At 41.8% G+C, this 20,975-nt stretch overlaps 1 protein-coding gene across 3 annotated transcripts in view; it reads left to right on the top strand.

Annotated features, from left to right (window-relative positions):
* The window catches only part of LOC131443472 (kelch-like protein 29), a 216,362-nt gene that overhangs the window by 136,328 nt on the left and 59,059 nt on the right, over positions 1–20,975 (top strand). For all 3 annotated transcript variants that reach the window (XM_058613134.1, XM_058613132.1, XM_058613133.1), the window contains one exon: positions 10,835–11,033. In XM_058613134.1, the coding sequence (XP_058469117.1) occupies positions 10,835–11,033 (199 nt within the window). The remainder of the gene's footprint in view (positions 1–10,834; positions 11,034–20,975) is intronic.

Here is a 20,975-nt window from a genome sequence, read left to right as displayed (position 1 = left end):
CCAAAGAGAGGGAGCAAAGATGAAGGGGTAGGGAAAGAGTTGGAGCGAGAGGAAGAAGTAGAGCGAGACAGAAAGACAGAAATGACCGTGTAGCGATTGAGAAAAGAGAAAGAGATGAGAGAGTAATGAAAAAGTGGAATGGAAAAAAAGAACCCCGGTGTTCTAATCTGATACCCAATGGTTTGTGCTTCTGCACAGAGCCATGACATCCAGGGAGAGGAGATGTGATTGAGCTCTCAGCCAAGCTCAAATCTCCTGCCCATGTGTGACTGAGAAAAACAACTGCCACGGCCTGGTTTTGGCAGAGAGGAGAGCAGAGGGGGAATAGACTGCTTCCCTCATGCCACAGGAGAAGGTCATGCAGCCCTGAAGGCTGAGTTTACATGCATGGTCCAGCAGCAGCTCATCATTCCCATACCCGCTCTCCTCCACCCCGTTTGCCCGTTTGGAGGCAGAGAGTGGAGGAAATCACTCCCCCAGAACCTGTGACACTTTTTAATGACATGTCAGGGCAGAATGTCCCAGCACTGCTGAAAAACTCAGGCAAGAGGGAGGAAAAGCTTGAAGCCTTGAGCTAAGTTCATATGCCTTTGCATTCCTCGGAGCAAGCGTGTTATGGGTGTTGTTGTACGTGTGTGTGTGTGTCAGTGAATATGCTGTGGGTTGTAAGCTGTAGGCTATAGAGAGGGAAAGTGACACTGAGTAAATAATATACACCTTTCTTCCTTCAGTATATTCTGTCAATAACATTCAGTGGCATCAGGAAACCGGCTCTGGACATTGCTTAGAGACAGAGGGAGATGACTGTAGTATTAATAATGGTTTGCCATAAGACACAAAGTCACTGCATGAAAGGGAAAAAAAAGCTGTTGTGGTTGTTTTTGATTGATTATCGTTGAAGGTATGCTGCTGTGCAAGCGTCTGTGCACGTCTTGTTTAATGTTTTTGAGAAAATGGATTCCACCTCACTTAAAAGAATAAAAACATAAAACACCAGCCACTTACTTAATCAACCCAAACATGATCGAAACTATTTTCTAAATTATTTCATATCGTAGCAAAACAACAGACCTTACCTGGGCCTCTGCAGCAGGCGTCTACCATACGAAATCAATAATCAAATTGTTAATGCAGACCTCAAAATATTCAATATAAGTCACTGAATTCTAATTAATTTTAATGACAATAACAACAGTTCAGTAATAAAAACTGCCCTTTGTTGTAGCACCAAAATACATTTACGTTATAATGTCCAAACATTTTAAAACGTAAAGATTTGTCCACCTATGTTTAAAAAAAGAACATGAGAGAAATGAGTCTGCCGCCTCGTTATAACCTCTAAGACACTGGTGCCATGACTTACACAAACAAGTGGCTGGAAAACCATCATGGGTTCTCTCTGAAGGGGCTGACACAGAGGGACCTGTCCTTCTTTTCACCCAGACGGTCTTTTGTGGGACAAGTCCAGAGACACGGCTCCAATTATAACTGGCTGGTCTCTGCCAAGTCCGTGAATAGGACCTCCATTACGCCTTACTCCAACATATTTCATAAAGGATCCTATCATGCCAGGTGCCTCAATCTTACAAAGGAGGCTGATTAATTGGCTCTTTGGAAAGTGTCCAACTAATGAAACGGCTAAAAGGTAAGTTAATGGTGTTTTCACGATAAAAAGAACAGTGCCGCCATTAGCACGGACCCACTGTCCACTCATCAGAAATAATAGTGGCCTGCCCTAACATTTGCAGTTTTCAGTCCCAATTAATATAGATAAAGGTATTAGTTCACATTGCTTATGATTTCCTCATTATTATTTTGGGGATTTTATTCAGTTGAGTCTGGTAATATCTCCCTCCCACACTCGTTTAGCAGAGTAAAATAATTTCCCCTGAACAAATGATGCTATCATTATGTATTTGGAGTATAACATTATCAAAGGACAAAAAAGCTTTGAGGCTGTGAAGGGCTATAAACTGAGTTTCCCTCACAGTTTTACACTTCATTTACCTTCAGAACTATAAATGACCTTTTCACCGTAAGCCTCACTTTTAATTTAGTGATTTCCTATTAGAGCTTTTTCATCATTGTTCACACTCGCAAAAAGCTAATTGTGTGTGCGTTTTTTTGGCTGTTTTTTTTTTTTTTTTACGATGAGTAATCAGTCACCTTTGAAGAGGAAACTGAAAGTTTAGCAGAGCGAGGGGAAATGAAAGCGATACAGGCCTCCGCCACCATGATCTGTGACAAATGTGCACTCTTGAGGAGATGCAGCCACGCAATAGAGATTGATGCAGTGAACAATCTTTCCTTTTTCTTCTGCGTCTCCGCCTCTTTCCCTCTTTGTCTCTTTCTCTCTAACTGACATGTGCGAACACCTACACACACACGCACACACACACACGCACACGCTACTAAAGCACTCACACAACAGCGGGACTCTGATGCAAGCCAGCGATCCCTGGACTTCTCTTCTAATCTGTGTCCTTTGTCATCTCACTCATTCCTGACGTGTGCAGCCATTTTAACAGCAGCTACTCACTGTAGACAGCAGCTGCATTTGCAGAGCAAGTCAAAGGCATCTCATTTCCACTGGGCTCTCTTATAAATACAAAAGAGCTGCATGACTGATACAGTGCATCGAGAACAAACAAAATCCACTCTATGTTCAAAGGAAACAATCTGTTTTCCCTGAGCTCCATAAGTCAAAATCAAAACAATATTAATAGAAGGGGAAATAAAGAAGTTAGAATTTAGAAAGAGTTAAGAAACAAGAAAGAAAGTTTTAGGTTAATGGAGTGGCTTTTCCTTACTGAATAGAGTTGCAATCAAATTGATAAAATAGTTTTTTTTCCATGTTTTGTGATTGAAAGTGAAATAAGCCTCAGAGGAGAACACATGGCACCTGTCAGTAGTTGCTCTTGGCAGCAGGCGGCGTCTGTCGTTCACGACATCTCTCTCCATCCCCCATCCACCCCTCTGGCTGCTGTGCACCCATGACGCGCAGGCACGGAAACACACAAACACGCTTGGCAAAGCATCGCTTGAACTCAATTGAAGTGATGTTTGCAAGAGCATGTTTTACTCATCCATAATCCGTTACCGGAAGGAAAATGCACAAGCACATGTTTTCACACAGAAACCTGCACACGCACAAAGGGACGCTGAGCTGTGGTCATTTCAGCTGAGTGGGTTTATTACCAATGCGAGGCTAAACACGGGCACATGCTCTGTCGAGCACACTCTTGAAACTCAGTGAGTGAGCGACGATGAGTGCATGTGAGTTTGAGTTTGAATGTTTTATTTTCATTCAGAGCTGTTTTTTAAGCGATGCCTTGTCAATTCCTCACACTAAAGCAGCATAGTCCCTATCTGCTCAGAGCCAAGCAAATAGATATCACCACTCATGTGTCTTTTTTTGATGTCGGCGTGGCAGTGAATCAATTCACTCACAAACATGTTCTGCTCGTCTTCACTGACGGTCACGGAATAGGAAATGTACTGTAGACATTTGTCATCTGTGCCAGAGGATGGTGGCCAGCAAGCTTTTTCTCTGCTGCCTCTGACAGATCAACTCCCAGTTGTGTGTGTGTGTGTGTGTCAGTGGCGATTGCTCTAAGACAGCAAGGGAATCTCAGCTTCCTCTAAAATGTTGTTAACTATCCGCATTAAAACCACTTGAAGCTGTTCTTTATGGGACGGCACGGAATAGGTTTTTGGACAAATGCTACAAAAATGTCAGCGGAGCCTTTATCTTTGTAAATAAAAACACTATTATAGCATATAGCTTGTTCTGGCTGTTTGTTTGCACACGTTATATAAGAATTTCTGCATAAATAACTGGGTCTTGAAAGAGCTTCCCATTTTTCAAAGGTCAGCAATCGTCACTGGTGTGTGTGCGTGTGTGTTTGTGAGGGAGAGTACGTGCACACATGTACGTGTACATTTTTTCATTTGTGACTGTTTCTGGTATAAATACTGACTATTTTAGGATCAATAGTCCTCATAGGAACCATGAGGTTCTTAGGTTCATTCAGAACCTCATGTCTCAAGCTCTGATTAATGGTAGAGGTTAGTTGTGAATTGTGGTTAGGTTAATGTTAGACATTAGTTAGTTATGGTTAAAGTTAGAGATGACCTTGAGGCTGTCTAAATGAACGGTAATAAATGCAGGGTCTGACAAGAACACAACTCTCACTCTGTGTGTGTGTGTGTGTGTGTGTGCTCGTTTTTTTACCTCCAGATAAGGCTGAACAATTAACTGTTTTCACGTTATCGCGTGTGGTAGTGCTCCATCACTCTACAGCACATTAAATATTGAGGTGAAGCTAAAATCATAATCATAATAAATGGGAATCACAATAAGATATTCAGTATTTCCCCAAATTGTTATTTCCCCAAACACTGATCTTCTCAGGACCACTAGTCTTCATGAGACCAAACTCTTTCCTTAATGAGGCAGAACCTCATGTCTGAGGTTAAGGTGTAAGGCAAGATAGAGATGAATATTAATTAGGTTAAGGTTAGACATTAACTGGTCGTGGTTTTTGGTGAGGCTGTCAATTTAGTGTCCTGGCAGAAATAGCTGCAAGTAGCTGTGTTTGCTTAGCGGTGGCTGCACTCTGTTGGTGGCTGCAGTGCATGTGTGGCACTGAGATGACCTCGTGCATCTGTGCACTGGGTCAGTGTGCAAGAGAGAACTCATTAGGGAGGTGAAGCCGCAAGGTGTTTGCTGGGTTGCATATCAGAATACAAGTGGGTAAACATATGGACTCCTCATAAAAATCACCTTGTCCAAGAATAATAGAAAAGGGAAAGAAAATGTGTGTTGGCAGAGCATCTAAAAGTAGCAGCCCCATATGTTCTCAAGACTCCTGTGGAAACTTTCCATATGCTCAGCGCGTTACTAAACACCTTATTAAGAATGTGAAAAGATTGTATCTTGTTTTCAGATCTCCAATAAGCTCCGTGTCTCTCTCTGTTGGCAGAACAGCTTTAATTATTTGAATCATTTGATGTTTAAAGTACACATGGATTGCGTGTTCGAGTAGGCGCGGAGATGAAAATGACAGGTCACATCTAGAGGGACAGCGTTCACATTCTCCTTGCGTGCCTGTGCATAACAGAGATCCTGCTTGAGAGCTTGTCTGAGATGGAAAGCAACGTAGTCGGATATATTCCACCTGCACTTATCTGCTAAGTGCCGACACGTCAATCACTAAAGTTTTGCGAGTATTCTCAATTATTATCTTATCTCACCTGGTTTGTATAGACAAATAACAACGTAGAGTTTTTAGCACAAAACTGATATGGCGTCCGCCCAGAGTGGCCACTTTTCTCTCTTGCTTCCAGAGAGCGCGGTAAAAGCCTTCATGCCTTTGGCTCCATCAATATTTACTTTACTTAACACCCGAGGAAGCCGACGGTCTGTTTAAATATCAGTTCTGTTCGGATTATTTTGAGGTACAGAAAAAGTCTGCCTCCAGCTCAATTTTAAAATATAAGAAATCTTGACTTATCCAGGTATGCATGAGGCACAAGAGTAGAGTTTTCTCCTTTACCGTAGAATTAAGCCTCAGTTTACTTGAATAGGGAGTGTTGGCAATATTATTGGGATGCCATGAATCTGTTTGCCACAAAAAAGAAAAAATATTTCAGCCACAAAAATATTCGGTAAATTATGTTTTTGATTTATTATAAGTGAGGCCGGGTGTGAAATAGCTCAGGCATAGAGCAGGGTGGATATGATTAATGTAATCATTTGGGTATCATCATAGTGCAACCGTGTTTAATAAATATTTCGACAAACACATACCGAGCATAAAACATAAAATTGTTAATCACATCACCCTTTTAAAACATCACATTCCTGTTGTCACTTGCACATTTTGTCAAAATCTCGAGGGCAAGGTCTCAATAAAAGTCGTTATGATGATATAATTACAATTTTTGATATAATAATTTTTCCCATAACAATGTAGCAAAAGTTCAATAATGTATTAATTTAATGTTTATGCATTGTGGACACGATTATGATGTTGACTTTTTGATATTGTATCCTTGATGTGTACAGTGTTCCTCTGTTGTTTTCTGCCCATGAAGAATTTAAAATCTGCAGTGAACTGCTTTCTTCATATTTAACTCGTCATTTGTCATGATAATTGAACTTTTTTTTATCATGATAACCTTTTTTTCCCCACATTGTCTAGCCCCATGTCTGCTAACAGCTGCAGGAAGCCCTAATTGCTGCAGGTAAACAATGAAGCCACAACATCCTGGAACAAAGTGTTGCCATGATGCGTGGGTGATGTCATTCGGATCCCGTTACTGCATGATCACAGTCCGATCACAGTCCGTCTCATCCCAGATGTCAGTTATGATGTCTCGCCTTGTTTTTATAGCTTCAATCCCGATTATAACCAAACTTGAAAAGAGGAAATAATCTTAAAACCTGAGCCCTGCTGCTAACAAACCCATTACCAGTAAGTATATGTGGAGGTAAATAGTGGCATTTAAAAGCTGTGTGGAACAAATATGGAATTACTCCTCCCTTAATGATATAAGTGTATTTACTTGATGGCAAGCAATTGAAAACAAGACAACATAGTAATTACAGTGATTAGAAGCCATAAGAGAAATGAAACTGCCCACTCTCACAGTGTTCATGACCCCCTCTGCTGACTAGTTGAATGACCCACATATGAGCAAGATTTGCATAAAAGCCTGTGATTAGATAAGGTGCTGCCACCACTGATGGCAGCACCAACTACCCATTTAACATCCACAAGTGGCTCAGTGACAAGTGCTTAAAAATGAGAAATAAAGGAAAACACAAAGTAGCTCATAAAATCATCTCCCCAAAAGAAAAAGGAAAAAAACACACAATAGTTTCAAGGTGACAACCAACCGTTCTTGGCTCTTTTTGTTAGATTTTTTACAATATCATCCATAGTAATTGCTGCATGCTGAGCTTCGGCTGGCATGACACCGGACCCCTTTTTTTGGGCCTGAATACTTTGGGCTTTGGATTTGAACATTAGCAGCAAGTGTGCAACTCTCCCTCATTTCCATGCCGATGTATGCGTGTGTGGGAGGAAGAGCGAGGAGCAGGAATGGAGGTGGAAAGAGAGGCAGAAAGTGAAAAAGGAGTGGGAGAGATAGTGAGTTAGTTACAACTACAGAGGAATAAATAGAGGGACAGAGGAGGGGGATGAGGAAGGAAAATAGCCATGAATTATCCTACCACTTTCCATGTGCATGCAGACACATACTGAAAAAGCTCTCACAATAGAATCCATGGTTGTTTATTCAATCAGAGGTTAGCCGCGGTGACATGACATTTTCTTAATCTCTTCAAACGCGATTTACAGTGAAATCAGCCGGAGGACAGAACACACCAGCCAGATTAACAACAACAATGACCACAACCATCACATGGTTCTAATAGAATAGAGTCACGCTACAGACCTGGCTGCTGCAGGGTGTCCATCTGTCTCCTGTACTCACATGTGCACATGTGGGTGTGCTTTGGGTGTTATTTACTGTATGTGGAAGCAGTCCTTACCTTTATGCCGGGACCAGATGCTGCCTCTTTGAGGTAGTTTTACTGCCATTTCAAAGATGTTTGGCAAGTGAAGACAGACTACAACAGATGTGCGTTTGTGTGCAGCAAAGATTCGCAGATGGTTCTGTCGACGAGCGCGTTGTTTTTTCTTTACCTCATCTGCTAAAGCTAAAGGAAGTTGAACTTGGTTTGCCTGTACGTGTGTGAGCAAGCATTGACGTGGACGCCAGTGTAACGGTGGTACTGAGGACGTGCGCGGCGCTTTAACGCGGCGTCATCTGTCGGTCATGACTTGAACTCTCGACCCGCTGAAAGTTCCTGAAAGTAGCTCGCAGTGTTTAACCTCAGCATCATTTGTGGTAGCAGCTGAGTGAAGGGGTGAGGGCATCTCAAGTAATACTGTATATAACATGCTCCACTGCAAATAATTGAATTGCTTTATGTAGTGTTGAAGAAATAAAGAGCTGAGGTCAGGTAAGTGAGGGTTGATTAGCTCAGTTAATGTGCTCACACTGACTGGGCGCGTTCTCGTGTGCACTTCCAAACGACAGGCAGCACAGACACAGAGAACGGCCAAAACTTTAAAGATTTTTTCTTCAAGGTCCAAAGAGCTGAGTGTAATCAATGTGCTGAGAGCAACACTGCAATAAAAAAAAAAGATTTGACCCATTTGAAATAGTACAAAAAAAAAAAGTCAATATGTGGAGGTCAATGTTGATATTGTGTTGGGCCACAACAAATAAGAGAAAAATAGGAAACACTGAGCTTGTTCCTAAGAGCACCCAATAACCAATTTTCTATTGGTTTCTTCAAGATTATAGTTATTTATCCACAAAATGTGCTGCAACATAGACAGTGAAACCAGTATGTTGTGATGATGCAAAGTTATATAGGGATTCTTTGGCAGTTTCAGATGTTTCACCTGTGCTGCATGTTTGGACGGAGACAATGAGACTGTCAGGATATTTGGATGAAACCCACACCACATACAAACTCACATTCACGACCAGGGTCTTCTCACTCATCCGCCTGCTGTTCCAAACAGAAGCACATTTTCACCACGCAGCCCGAGACTTTTCAGCTCATTTATTTCCACCGTGGCACTAAGCTCACCACCTGGCTGAAAACTGCCCTATGTGCAGTTTTAATATAGCTCTCGGGTCAGAACGGTCAGTTCTGGACCTATTTTTGATGACCTGCAAATGCACATGTATGATCTCAGGAGGTGAGATTAACTTTGGGACTTTCTGTCTAACATTTGTGCTAATTCAAATTTTTTTTTTTACTTAAATAGTTTTTTTAAAAGGATGTTTTTAAATGTGGATACTTTCAATCACTGGCATTCGTCAAATGTCTCAGCTGACGTTTGTGTCAGACCAGCAGAAGAATACACTGTGATAGAAAAAGAGCAGTAACCCTGAAGTGTAAGTCACCTCGGTTTGAGTGTGACAAATCTCCCAACATGAGGGTACTTTAATTGGAAATAGTAGCTTATCCTGACTGATTCTTCCCTCAAGAACTTTGCTGTATGCTAAGTAGCTTGCTTTGACTTCCCCCTCTCGCCGTGTTTGAGCTGCGACGCTGCGAGAGACCGCCCGTGTTTGTGTGGACATCGAGCTGTTTGTTTGATAAACTGTTGGATAAGCTGTTTGCATTTGTGAAAGAGGGAAAGCGCTTGCACTCGCAGCTCGCTCAAACAGAGGACATGTCATCTGCAGATTTCTCTGACTTTCCACATAACCGTCCCATTCTCTCTCCCGCTTTCTCTCCGGTGTCCTTTAATTCAGAGATCTTGTCATATCTATTTTCTTGTCCTGCTCCTTTTGTCCTCTCCTCTCCTGTTATCCTATGCTGTCTTATCTCCTTTCTGGTCTAATGCTCCCAGGATGTCGGTTGAGAACAAATGGGACGCATGCCAGAGTGAAAAAACCCCTCAGGTGGGAGATGCTTAAGCAAAGTGTCAGCTTATTATTTATTCTCCCCCCAAACAATGTTTCTCCGATCCGTCTGTTGTTTTTGTTGTTTCCCCACGTGGCTCGGTCACTTTGCTCTGAGCCGAGCGGTAAATGGGGTCAGTGTCCATCCAGCTCTCTGCCGCTTTGTCCGCACTTGTTCGCAGAGCGCTTACTGTCGACGTGGACGAGACATCCACGGGGGCACGGAGCAGCGCACATGCACTTACACAGACAGCAGCCGCAGGAGCTATAGACAAGGTTGCCATGGTAACAGTCTGTCCTGTGTCTGAACACCTTTACAATATTAGCACATATGAATGGTAAATGTATGCACGCCCAGCAATGGATCAAACAAGCGTACATACACAAAGACATGTGTTGCTGTGGTCAAAGGATTTGTGTTGTCTCATTGTGTTTGTGTGTTTGTTTAATGTTGAACTGTCGCTGGTATTGCTGTAGCATCTTGTTTTGGATCGCCTCTTGGCTTGAATAGTTTCTTCTGTCTTTAAAAAAGAAAAGAAAGGAAAAAAAAGAAAGAAGAGAAGTGGGTCTTAATTTAGCTGCAGACGAACGCTTGCTGTCAGAGACAATCAGAAGCAGGAGGTAGAAGTGGAAACATATCCCCTGCTGCCTTATTTCGTCTCTTGTGGCATTACAAAATGTACCTATAAAAATGGAATGGCAAGCAGATCTTGCTCACAACTTTTGCCAAATGTTATTTCTGGGCTTTTTATTCATAGATGAATAACTTAATAACAGAATTTGACAACCTACAAATGTACACGAATAAATATGCAGATTGCGCCGTGTACTTCTGCTGCATTTTGAAGGATATTCTCCAAAGGATTTTTGCCAGGACATGTTTAAAGAAAAAACCACGCAGGGTGATGAACTAGAGCTTTGAGGTCCTGACAGGAACTTATCTAATGGGTCTCGTTGCAAGTAGGTTTTCTCACTCTCAACAGGCCATGCTTTCATAAAATGTGACATTAAATATTAAATGAGCTGTTTTTAATATCTTCTTTTTAGTGTTGTTCGCGCACTGAAACATATCTCATAATGAGGTAGGGAGTTAATCCAGCTGTTCTTTGAGAGGGATGTTGGTGTCTGTGTTCCCTGACTATGATCCAGTGTTTTATCTACTACTTGATTAATGTTCACATAAAGTCTCCTTGATCATTCTTGGCAGTTTCACACAGTCTAAATTGGTTTACATGTCTGAAGACGTTGTGTCATTAGTGTTTGCCTTTGTTTCTTTGTATTTGTGCCTCTGTTTATTTTTTTAAAAATAGTTCCTCTTCTGTGTCTGTCTTCTCAGCATGTGTCAGAGCTGTTGGCGGTGGTGCGTCTTCCCTTCATCCACCCGTCCTACCTGCTGAACGTGGTGGACAACGAGGAGCTGATCAAGTCGTCGGAGGCGTGTCGCGATCTCGTCAACGAAGCCAAGCGCTACCATATGCTGCCTCACGCTCGGCAAGAGATGCAGACGCCCAGGACCAGGCCGAGACTTTCTGCTGGTAAGCACGCACACACGCTCTCGCTATTAGCAGAGATAAACTACTTCATCTTAAGCCGGGGTGACGTGCGAATAATTGAGGAGGTACACGATCTGCCACCTACGGGCGTAATTGACCCAGAACACATAATACCAACCATCCACTATTTATATTTTCCACAACAAGGTGATGCAGAGGTCTGGTCTCCACAAGGAGTTCCTGAATTGCAATTGCAGAAACGGGTGATTTAGATGTTGTTCTTCCAAACCTGCATTGAAATATACAGAAATGTTACGGGATTACCATTATTTCTTTTTTTCCCGTAACCAAATAGCCACTGAAGTTGCGCCTGACTGATGTCAAAGTGAAATACTGAATTTTGCCTCAGCAAACCCAGACACAAAAACATTTTCTAACATCTCCGTAACACCAGCGAGGCACAGTCGGGTCTGTCCTTGCTTCCGAAGCAACCAGCCAACCGTTCCTCGTCCAACTGCTGCCAATGTCCAAGCCATTGAAGACCATGTTTGTTTACATCGTTAAAATCAAAGGATCATTCATGGATATTGGAAGGCGCCTGCAAATTGCTTTTGGCTGTTGCATTTTTCCCTCAGGTCGGCCAGGAACCCAGTCCTTTCCCCCGTAAAGAGCTGCCTAATTATAGTGTCTGCATGGTGTTATGAGCTTCACACCAGCACACCTTACCATTCAGCTCAAGTCATTTTATGCTTGGTAGAATAAAGATAATTGCCTAACAAATGGCATTTTATGCCGAGGTCAGTTTTACCAGCAAACTCTCTTGTACATCCAGTGTGTTTATTTGTCGGTTAACAAACACTGCGGGCATTGTTAATATTTTTGCATTTTTAATCGCCTATAATGTAGCCGCAGGAGGCTTTATAAGGAATGGCTTTCCTCTTGACAATAGACATTTGTGGCATTACATGCACGCAGCATCATCCCATTACTCATCCTCGATTCAGTAGTTCCTCTTTGTTTTCAGCAGTTTTCTTGAAGCGGTTTCTGCCAAGGCCCATTTTGGAGTGTTTGGTATGTGCATAGCATATGCGTCCTACAGCCCCATTATGCAAACTGAAGTGAATATTGATTCACAGCATCTTGTGGCACTGTACAACAGAATTATATAAATGCATAAATGCTGCTCGGTTGAATACATTCATGATGTATTATACCCCGATGGCTCATGGAGAAATATATGTAAGTTTTTTCCCCGATCAAGTTTTAAACTTCTCTGAAAGAGAGGCTATTATTGTGACTGGGAAACCGGGCATAATGTTTGTGAGTCTGTATTATATTAGGTGAATTTTGAAGAACTGTGTGTATTGGGTGTGTGTGTGTGTTTATTTCTGCCTGTACATGCATCTGTGTGCCTTGGCTGTCTGTGTGCATGCATGTGTTGCTCAGCCATCTGCTGCATTGGGCAAGATGGACTCTGCACAGCAGGGAGCTCAGTCCCTTGGACTGCAGGGTAGATGGACATTGAGGACAGAGAGAAAGATGAAATAATGGCAGGACGGTCGAACTTGAGGTTGTCGCAGAATTTAGCTGCCAGAGGGTGGACAAGAACATGAAGGGACAGAAGAGGGCAGGTCAGCATGCGGTCGGAGATACTGAGGGACAGAAGAAGCCACACGGATCAGGAAGGGAATTTGAAGGGCAGACGTTTGATTGGGTTTATTCCTTGAGCATGTGTCTCCTTGTGTAAGCAGTTTGTGTGTGTATTTTAAATGTGCACAAGCAGATGGGGCACCACCTGAGCTTGGTTGATAAGTCTGTCAGGCGGAAAAAGAAAGGAAAACTGCCATCCGTGAAGCACTTCTTGCTGAGCGCAGTCAATCTGTGAACTTGTGAGTCGCGTGCATATGTGGGTGTAGCATAGTGTGTGTGTGTGTGTGTGTGTGTCTGTGCTTGAGTGCCTCAACATTCAGACTTTTTACTCATGATAACTTTGAGTCGAATTTTCTTTTTTTTTCAAGTCTACAAATTTAGTTTATCCTTGTGAGACGGATTTTTAATTAACAGTCTCTCACATTTAGATTTAAATCTGCTCGTCCAAAGATAGGAGTCAGACTCACAGTGCATGTGTTCTCTTATCATTCGTTAGCAGACACCTCCAATCCTGAAATACTGAGGCCTCTATCAGTGTCTCGTCTGGCTTTATTAAAGCAGCAATTTAACATTTCAAGAAATATTTTTTTTTTTTTTTTTACTTTGTCTTTTTTTGGTGTGTTAATTGTGAGCTTTATAGATGTTGGTAGGTTAAATTTATTTCCTTCTATGAGACTCAAACCTGTATAACCACAAGCCTAGGCTAACAGGCTGCTAGTGTATAGTGTGTGGACAAATCATACAATAGCAGTATATATCAACTCTGTTATCCTTAAATGTGACACATACAGTACAGCCATGCAAACATATCATTTTTCTTGTCATTCACTGAAACATGCAGTGACGGATTATGACCAAAACCCGTATAGAAATCCAACAGTGGCTAATTTACACGTCTACTACATAAGGAGTAACAGGAGCATACATTTAAGTCATCATCCCACTGACTAATATACTGTAGGTCCAATATTAACTGTATTCTTTCCCCTGCTCTGTTTGTCTTCACTAGCTCCTGGGGGAAACATTCACTTTGTTACGAGCCAGTCATAAACTTGTCTTATTTTGCCACTTGGTGCAGGGCAGCAACTGTTTTGTTACTTGCAGTTGCTGGAAACCACAGTGATGACAAAGATGTGTGGTGACTCGTGATGAAAACTGTAAAACCAATTCAGTTAAAAGGTTTTTAAAAGTGTCAGTAGGGCTGAGTAAATTGCTTTTGAATCGAAAATTGCTATTTGAAATAAGCCAATTAGCAAATTGCAAAGACTGCAATTTAGGATCTATGTTTTGACCCAGGGTTTATACTTTATTGTCAGTGAAAAGTCCTATTATTTTTTTAGTGGGAAGCAGTTATATCTTTACATGCTCTCTCTTCTCCTCCAGCTGTGATTGTGCTTTGATGAACGGGTCTTGGATCTGTCTGTTAATCACATATCTGTCAAATATTTCACCTGACCGGCTTGACAGGTGACCTAAAAAATGGAAAAACAAGCAAACCCACAAACAAAAATAAGTACGCAAAAAAAAGCAGGCACATATTGAACGGGTACTGAACTTTTTTTTTCTTTTAATTCTACATTACAAATGACACCTTTCACATCACATGCTGTTTATTTCTCCATCTTGAATGAAGAAATTGTTTATTAGTGAAAATCTGGTGAATTACACCCTCAAATATCTTATGTACGAGTACTTAATTTGGCAGTTTGAGGCCATGTATCATGACAAAGACAAGAAAGCGGCTAATGTGAATATTGATGACCTATGAATACACACACAGCAATGTCTTCATAAGGTGTAATGGCTTGAACTTTTTGAGACTGACATTTAATGAGGCATTGTTCCATTAGCTGTAAGCTTTAAAAAGCAAAGTATTTCTGGTTGGAGCTCACGGTTTCCACACACTCATTAATTGTCTCATTTGCCCAGGTTTTCCATCCTGCTGTGCTGCATTGTCGTAGTGCCTTTCTTTAGTTAATTGCCCAGTTTTTTATTGATGATGATTTTTTTTTTATATCAGTCTTTGTGTCGGGTCCTGGCATGTCACCATGGTTTGGTGCGTGTCCTGGAATTAATGGTGCTCGTTTTAAAATGCACTGCATAACAATGCTGGACAACATTTGGACAAAGCTGTTTTTCTCTCAGAATTACGACGAGGCAAGAGTCATAAAAGTCTAACCACCATGACATTAAGTTTATTTCTGGGCCGCCTCACTAACTAAAATGAGAGTGCTCTGTCTCACTTTTCACCTATTTTGCATTCAGCGGCGTCTGACTGTGTGTGGATGCAGAGCACATTCATGTTTTTATCAGATTGCTAATGAAGGGACCAAAAAGATATTCAGCAAAGATGTTTGCTTTCTGTGATCCTCAAACGTGGAGACAATCTGAGTAGCACAAATGCTCACAGTTTGATTTTTCATTTGAATTAAAGTGTGCAAATGACATTTTTAAGTCTATTTATAACATGTGATTTCAGATAATGGCTGCCGTACTGTACCCTAAATCATTCTGTTGCCAGAGTGAACTTTTTTTCAGCGAGGCAGAGGTGGTGTTACAGTAGTTGACGTCTTTTGATAACAGCTTTGTGTCTTTTGCCCATAAAAGAGTGTCGGGGAAAAGTGAAAACTCTGAGTGTCTCGTAATGAATCCTGTGTTTTGCGTTGGTACATGTATCCATTAGCTGCTAATTGGTTAATTAGAGCATGGATGTGCATCTGATTAGATGCCATTAGACTTTCCAGGAGATCAGGGGGATTTAACAGCCACGTTTACTCACACACCTCAAGTCATAAAATAACATCCAGATATTTATATTTGTGCATTTGAGGAGCAAGGAGAGTGACAAACATTATGTGCATACACCTGCACATGCCCAGCTAAACCCACCCCATTTCCAGCTCTCTACATGTGTCGCTGTGCTCGACTCAGAGCAGGATGGAGAGCACAAGGGCAAACTGTTAACTCAACCCAGCCAAGTGGAATAGCACTCAGACAAATGAGCTGTAATGACGAGGAGACGCAGGGGTCCAGCTCAGCTCACACTGTTCCTGTGTCTCACTTTTTTACACACTGACACACGCACACACGCTGTTAAACATTTATGTCTTACATACATTCTCGGGGTGCGACTAGACATCCAGGGTCTGCTCGTGAGACGAGTCACGAGAGTGGGCTCACGACATCGAGAGGAGATTATAACCCTACATTTATGGTCTTTCATTTGTTAAAAAACTGATTTTGTATGTTTTGGTAAGACATGAACAATATTCAAGCACCGTAAAAGGATTTGTCTTAAATTCAACTGGCTTTTCTCCATACATTAAAACTGTAACAAACAGAAACATGAGCTCTATATGGGGATAATCCCAAACTAAACATTCACGTCTTAGATCATACATAGCAAGTGACAGGTAACCTCACTGGCACAGTTGCTTTCCTGTGACTCTTTTAAAATAAAGGTCACTGGGTAAATCCTTTTAAAGTGAAGGTGCACAACTAAAATGTTTAGCACGCCATAGACCGTCATTATTGTCTCATCAAACTATACTATGTGTTGGTTTTTCAAACATTGAGCCTTTGTTGTGCAACACTGTTGTGGACTGGATAAAACCGTATCATGTGCCACATCTGGTGTCTGAAATGCTGCCACAGCGGACATAAAAGTGCTGGGACGTCTTCTTTGTAACTTTGGGTTCACACTCAGTCATGCTGGCTGTCAGTTATAGCAACATAGCAAACTGGTTGTAGATTCTATTGGCGAATGGCAAACTAGTTTACAGGTGCATTGAATAAGGCAGTAAAAACATTATGAACATGCAATATGGGGATTAGGTAAATTGGACACTCTTTACCATAGGTGTGACTGTGAGAGTGGATGGTTGTTTGTCTCTATATGTGTCCCTGTGATGGACTGGCGATGTGTTCAGGGCAGCTGAGACCCTCATGTGGACGATAAAACAGTAGAAGATGGATGGATAAATCTTCAAAGACAAATGTTACCTCATTTTTTTGATCTCACAAGATCTCGTGCCCCCAATACATACATACATACATACATACACTGTGGAAGGTAATCGTTAAACACAAGCTCTCTTTCCTACATTCTGTCTTTCTCTATGTCCAGTTTATTATACTCTGTCGAGCACTCGTGAATCCAAAGGTGGAAAAGTAAACTGTAGCAAACGTGCAGTAGTGGCGTGAGTTTTAGCATGCAGCAGTAGTCCCTCACACATATTCCGGAATGTCTGGGCTCTATACATAAGTCGTTTCTGTGGAGTCTCAGTGGACCCCCTTCGTCTCTGTCTCATTAATCTATAATGGTTCTTAGGGTAGTTACTAATGAACTGTTCAGAACTACATTTAATCAAGTAATGATACAGTAATCTGTGATAGGTGCATTAGTCTGCGGAGTGAGAAATGTGACCAAATGTTAACCCTATTTTTTTTCCCCCCCAACAGCAAATGTAGCTTTGCGATGCATAATAAAACTATAATAAAACGTCCAATATTAACTAGCCTGTGTGTTTGTACATTGTCAGCGCTTATTGTAGTTGTCTGAAAGCATATGAGCAAATAAATGTCTCATTATTAAAGCTTTAGAAAGCTGGGTATGTGTGTTGGGCTCTGAATAAAATAATACATTTTGAAATGATAAAAAAAAAACAACAACACCGTAACAAACACTAAAATCTCTGTTTCCTCGCTGAATATCAGAGATGAATATTAAGTTTAGAATCTTGTAAGCTGATCTACACTTCAGCGTTACTCTCGAAATTGTTAGGCTTGATTGTGGCAGCTTGAGCTGCTGACTGTCATTCAGCGCTGCACTTCGCACGGGAAGTGCAGGACCACTCTGCAAAGTTCCGTCGTGCTGGAATAGGCTTGCAGGGGAGTTGAGTGGGAGAGAAGGAGGCACTATTGTGTTCCTTACCAGTCAGTGTAACATCTAAATGATTTTACAACTGCTATTTCCGGATAACACATAGTGTTGCTCTTCGGTTCTTGGTGCACTTAGCCAAGTTTCCTTCTCTGAAAAAGACGATACTCTACACAAACATTTCTCTTGACTGAGCGCTGTTATAGGCTCCGATTTTAAAGCAGCCTGAAGCTCATGGTACACAGAGCGCGATAAATCAGTTCATAGCGCACTTGTTTTGGGTTACCCCAAACTGAACTCTCTTCACTGTGAGGTTTGCAACACCCTCGTGTAAAATGTTTGCATGAAGTAACTTTTGATAAGCACTTCATCATTAGACTGACAACCTCAGCAACAGATGAGGAACCTGCTGCTGCTTCACTTTCAGAGGCTGTTTGTGAAATCCAGGGCCACGTCTGCTGTGGTGTTAAGCCCCAGGTAATGTTGACAGATATGGCATTGTAGCTGTGACGCTGATTAATTTATGTTAAATTTATGTAATGTAATACAACCTCAACCAATATGCCCCAAGCTAGATTCCTAGATTGCTTGTGCGAAGGGTCTCCACTTTTCTTTTTTTTTACGGTTCAGTCTCTCAACTTAATTTATTCATCAGTTGTAATTTACATTCGATAGTAATTAGTTAGAAAATAAATGCAAGGAGGAGAAATAATTTCTAGGTTTGAGAGCTCTGGGTATTTAGTACCTCTCTCTCCCCTCCACTACAACATAATTTCACTATTTCTCACACATGAAAAATATTCCAATACCAAGATTTCTTTCCAAAATGGAGATCAGAAGTCGAGCGTATTTGGCAGCAGGACTTCTGCTGCTGCCGGAAATGTTGATATCAAATGTTATTGACCATTTTACATTCCTGCAGCATAGAGCATGCCAAATAAAACAGTGCGCTGCTTGTTCAGTGGTTTAAAATGGCTGGTTTTCATTATATCAGCCCACACAATTGCTTGGCTTGTATCCCCAGTGTAGAGATAATAAAACCAGGCCATTCTGTGAGGTCCGAAACCCTTAGGCACGACATTCATCTATACGTTCACACCTCCAGTGGCAGCTCCGTGGAGGATGGCCTCAGCACATCGCCGACATGATTCACACTTCATAAGGAGAGCATAAGAGATCAGGAAGATTTTGATTTTGAGTCTTCCACCGACTGAAGGTGAACCACAGGCCTGATTAACACGGACTTGGTACTAACATCCATCCGTAAAGGTCCGATCACAAGTTGACAGAATTAGGTATGAGTGACTACACCTAATTAACTTGTATGTTTCTCCTCTGGGCATTTGTGACTGCACTGGTGATGGGTAGAGAGGTCAAAAAACAGTTAATTCTCACGTTTAAATGGGCTTTTTCAGTGGTGGGACTGTGTTTAATCGGCATTTAGCACGCGGGTTGTTATTGGCTCCGGCTGCGCTCGTCATCGGCCTCTGACGGTGTCTCTTTGTCGTTCGATAAATTATAATAAAGCTGAATTTATTTGCCAACATCCTCTCTCTCGTGACACGGCCACAATGCTAACCATTTAGCACGATGATTGCAACCTGGTAAGCTGTCAGCAGTTGGGAGAGACAATTATAAGCTCTGTCTTTTTATGTCAGGACTTAGTTGATTGTAGTCCTGCTCTGTGTAATTATTCAGCCTGGTTTGTCTTTTAGAGCCAATGCAGCGTGAGATTACGCTGTTTCACCTCTCAAACTGGAAGAGCTGGTTGCAGGAGAATGTGCCAGAAATGTCTTAATCGATCAAAGTGAAGTGCCCTTCAGCGGATCCTATTCCATTTTTATTTCTGGATATCCAGGAGTGAAACACTGCGAGTGCACTGGAGAGAGAACGTGAGAGAGAGACAGAGAGAGAGAGAAAGTTGGAGACAGCTATGCACTAGAGAATTGAAATGTGAGATTCTGATATTCATGCAGCTTAGTGAAATCTTCAGCAAACATAATGTATCGGGTCTCATAAATGTAACATGGAGGCAGTAAATCCAGATTAGATGACCTTTGGTCTAAATATTCGCAGTAGCTTTTGCCAAAAATTAAGGTTCCGTCCGCGTGACCTTTTGACTCGGGCGGAGTTACCAAGGATGAAGGGAAAAAGATGTGTGGAGGGGGTGGATTTAGGGTGAAGAATCACGACTGATGTTGCCCGTGTTGCTGGAGCTGCTGTTCGTGCTCATACCTGAAGTGAGCAGCATTTACAGGAACATGGATCAGCCTCTGCATCGCTCAGACCACATCTGGCACTCTGACCTGCTGTACCTGCTGCGAGGCTGGAAAGCTATTTGTCATCCAATATTCAACAGACGGACTAAATGTGGTTCGTGCTTTAGCGCCGCATTTAACGGTAGTGCAGTCCACATTGTGTTTGCCCATAATATACATCAAATCATAATGTATGAGGCTCAGAAGTCTGAGCGATCAGCTCGACCCAATCACCAGAAAACATTTTGTCTATTTTTTTTTTAGATCTGTCATTATCTCACAGCAAGGTGTGCAGGGAAATGGAATTTCATGTGCAGTGTTCACAGCATTGAATATTTCAAAAAACACAGGAACATCTCTATGCAGTGACAGTGTACCTGTAACTTTGGAAAATCCACAGAACAAACCCTGAAACCGTCAAAAGGAATATTTCTTGAGTGGAAAGTTGTGCATCCAAAACACTTGCTCACAGCTTGGCATGTAGATTACTGGGGACACAAGAATTACAGCCGCACAGATTGTTGCACCGAAACACAAACTCCCTCGACCCCTAACATTATTTAGGAGCCTTTGACCCCCTGATCCTAACCCTCGCAAATGAACTCCCTTGGAGAGAAAATCATAGGATTACAAAAGAGGGAGAAATAAAAAACCAGAGAGAAGCAGCTGAGATAAGAGGAAATGGACCAGCAGTGAGATATAAATGGCTCTGAGATCTGAAAGACAGACTGCCAGTGTCACTGTGGCTGTGATACCCAGTGAGTAAAAGCCCCAGTAAAACACTATGTAGGTATATTTGCACATATCTATTTATTTATGTGACAAGTTTACTGACATGCAGACACTTTTTTCCCCCCGTTTGTCATCTGTGGTATCTGGCTGCACACTAACCAAATTTCCTCCAGGGTAATGATAAGGACTGATGAAAGATGTGGCTAAAACCCTCATCAGCTGCCTGCTTGAAATTGTGATGCTGATGTATGTTTTCTTAGAGTACAGCCAGTGAGTTAAGGCCCTCTCATGGTTCACTGTTTGAATCTGTACATGTCATAAAATAGGGGATTACATACAGTAAATAAAAGACACAGGAAAATAGACACTCGAGACAAACTGTCTTTGCTGGTTTCAGACCAACGCAGTTGTCATTTTCCTGCCCAGTGCCCACAGTTTGGATCGCAAGCGCATTTGCACCCGACT

Source organism: Solea solea, chromosome 17, assembly GCF_958295425.1.
Source record: "Solea solea chromosome 17, fSolSol10.1, whole genome shotgun sequence".
Lineage (NCBI taxonomy): Eukaryota > Metazoa > Chordata > Actinopteri > Pleuronectiformes > Soleidae > Solea > Solea solea.
The sequence above is the reverse complement of the archived record's forward strand: the minus strand, read 5'-3'. Positions and strand labels throughout refer to the sequence as shown.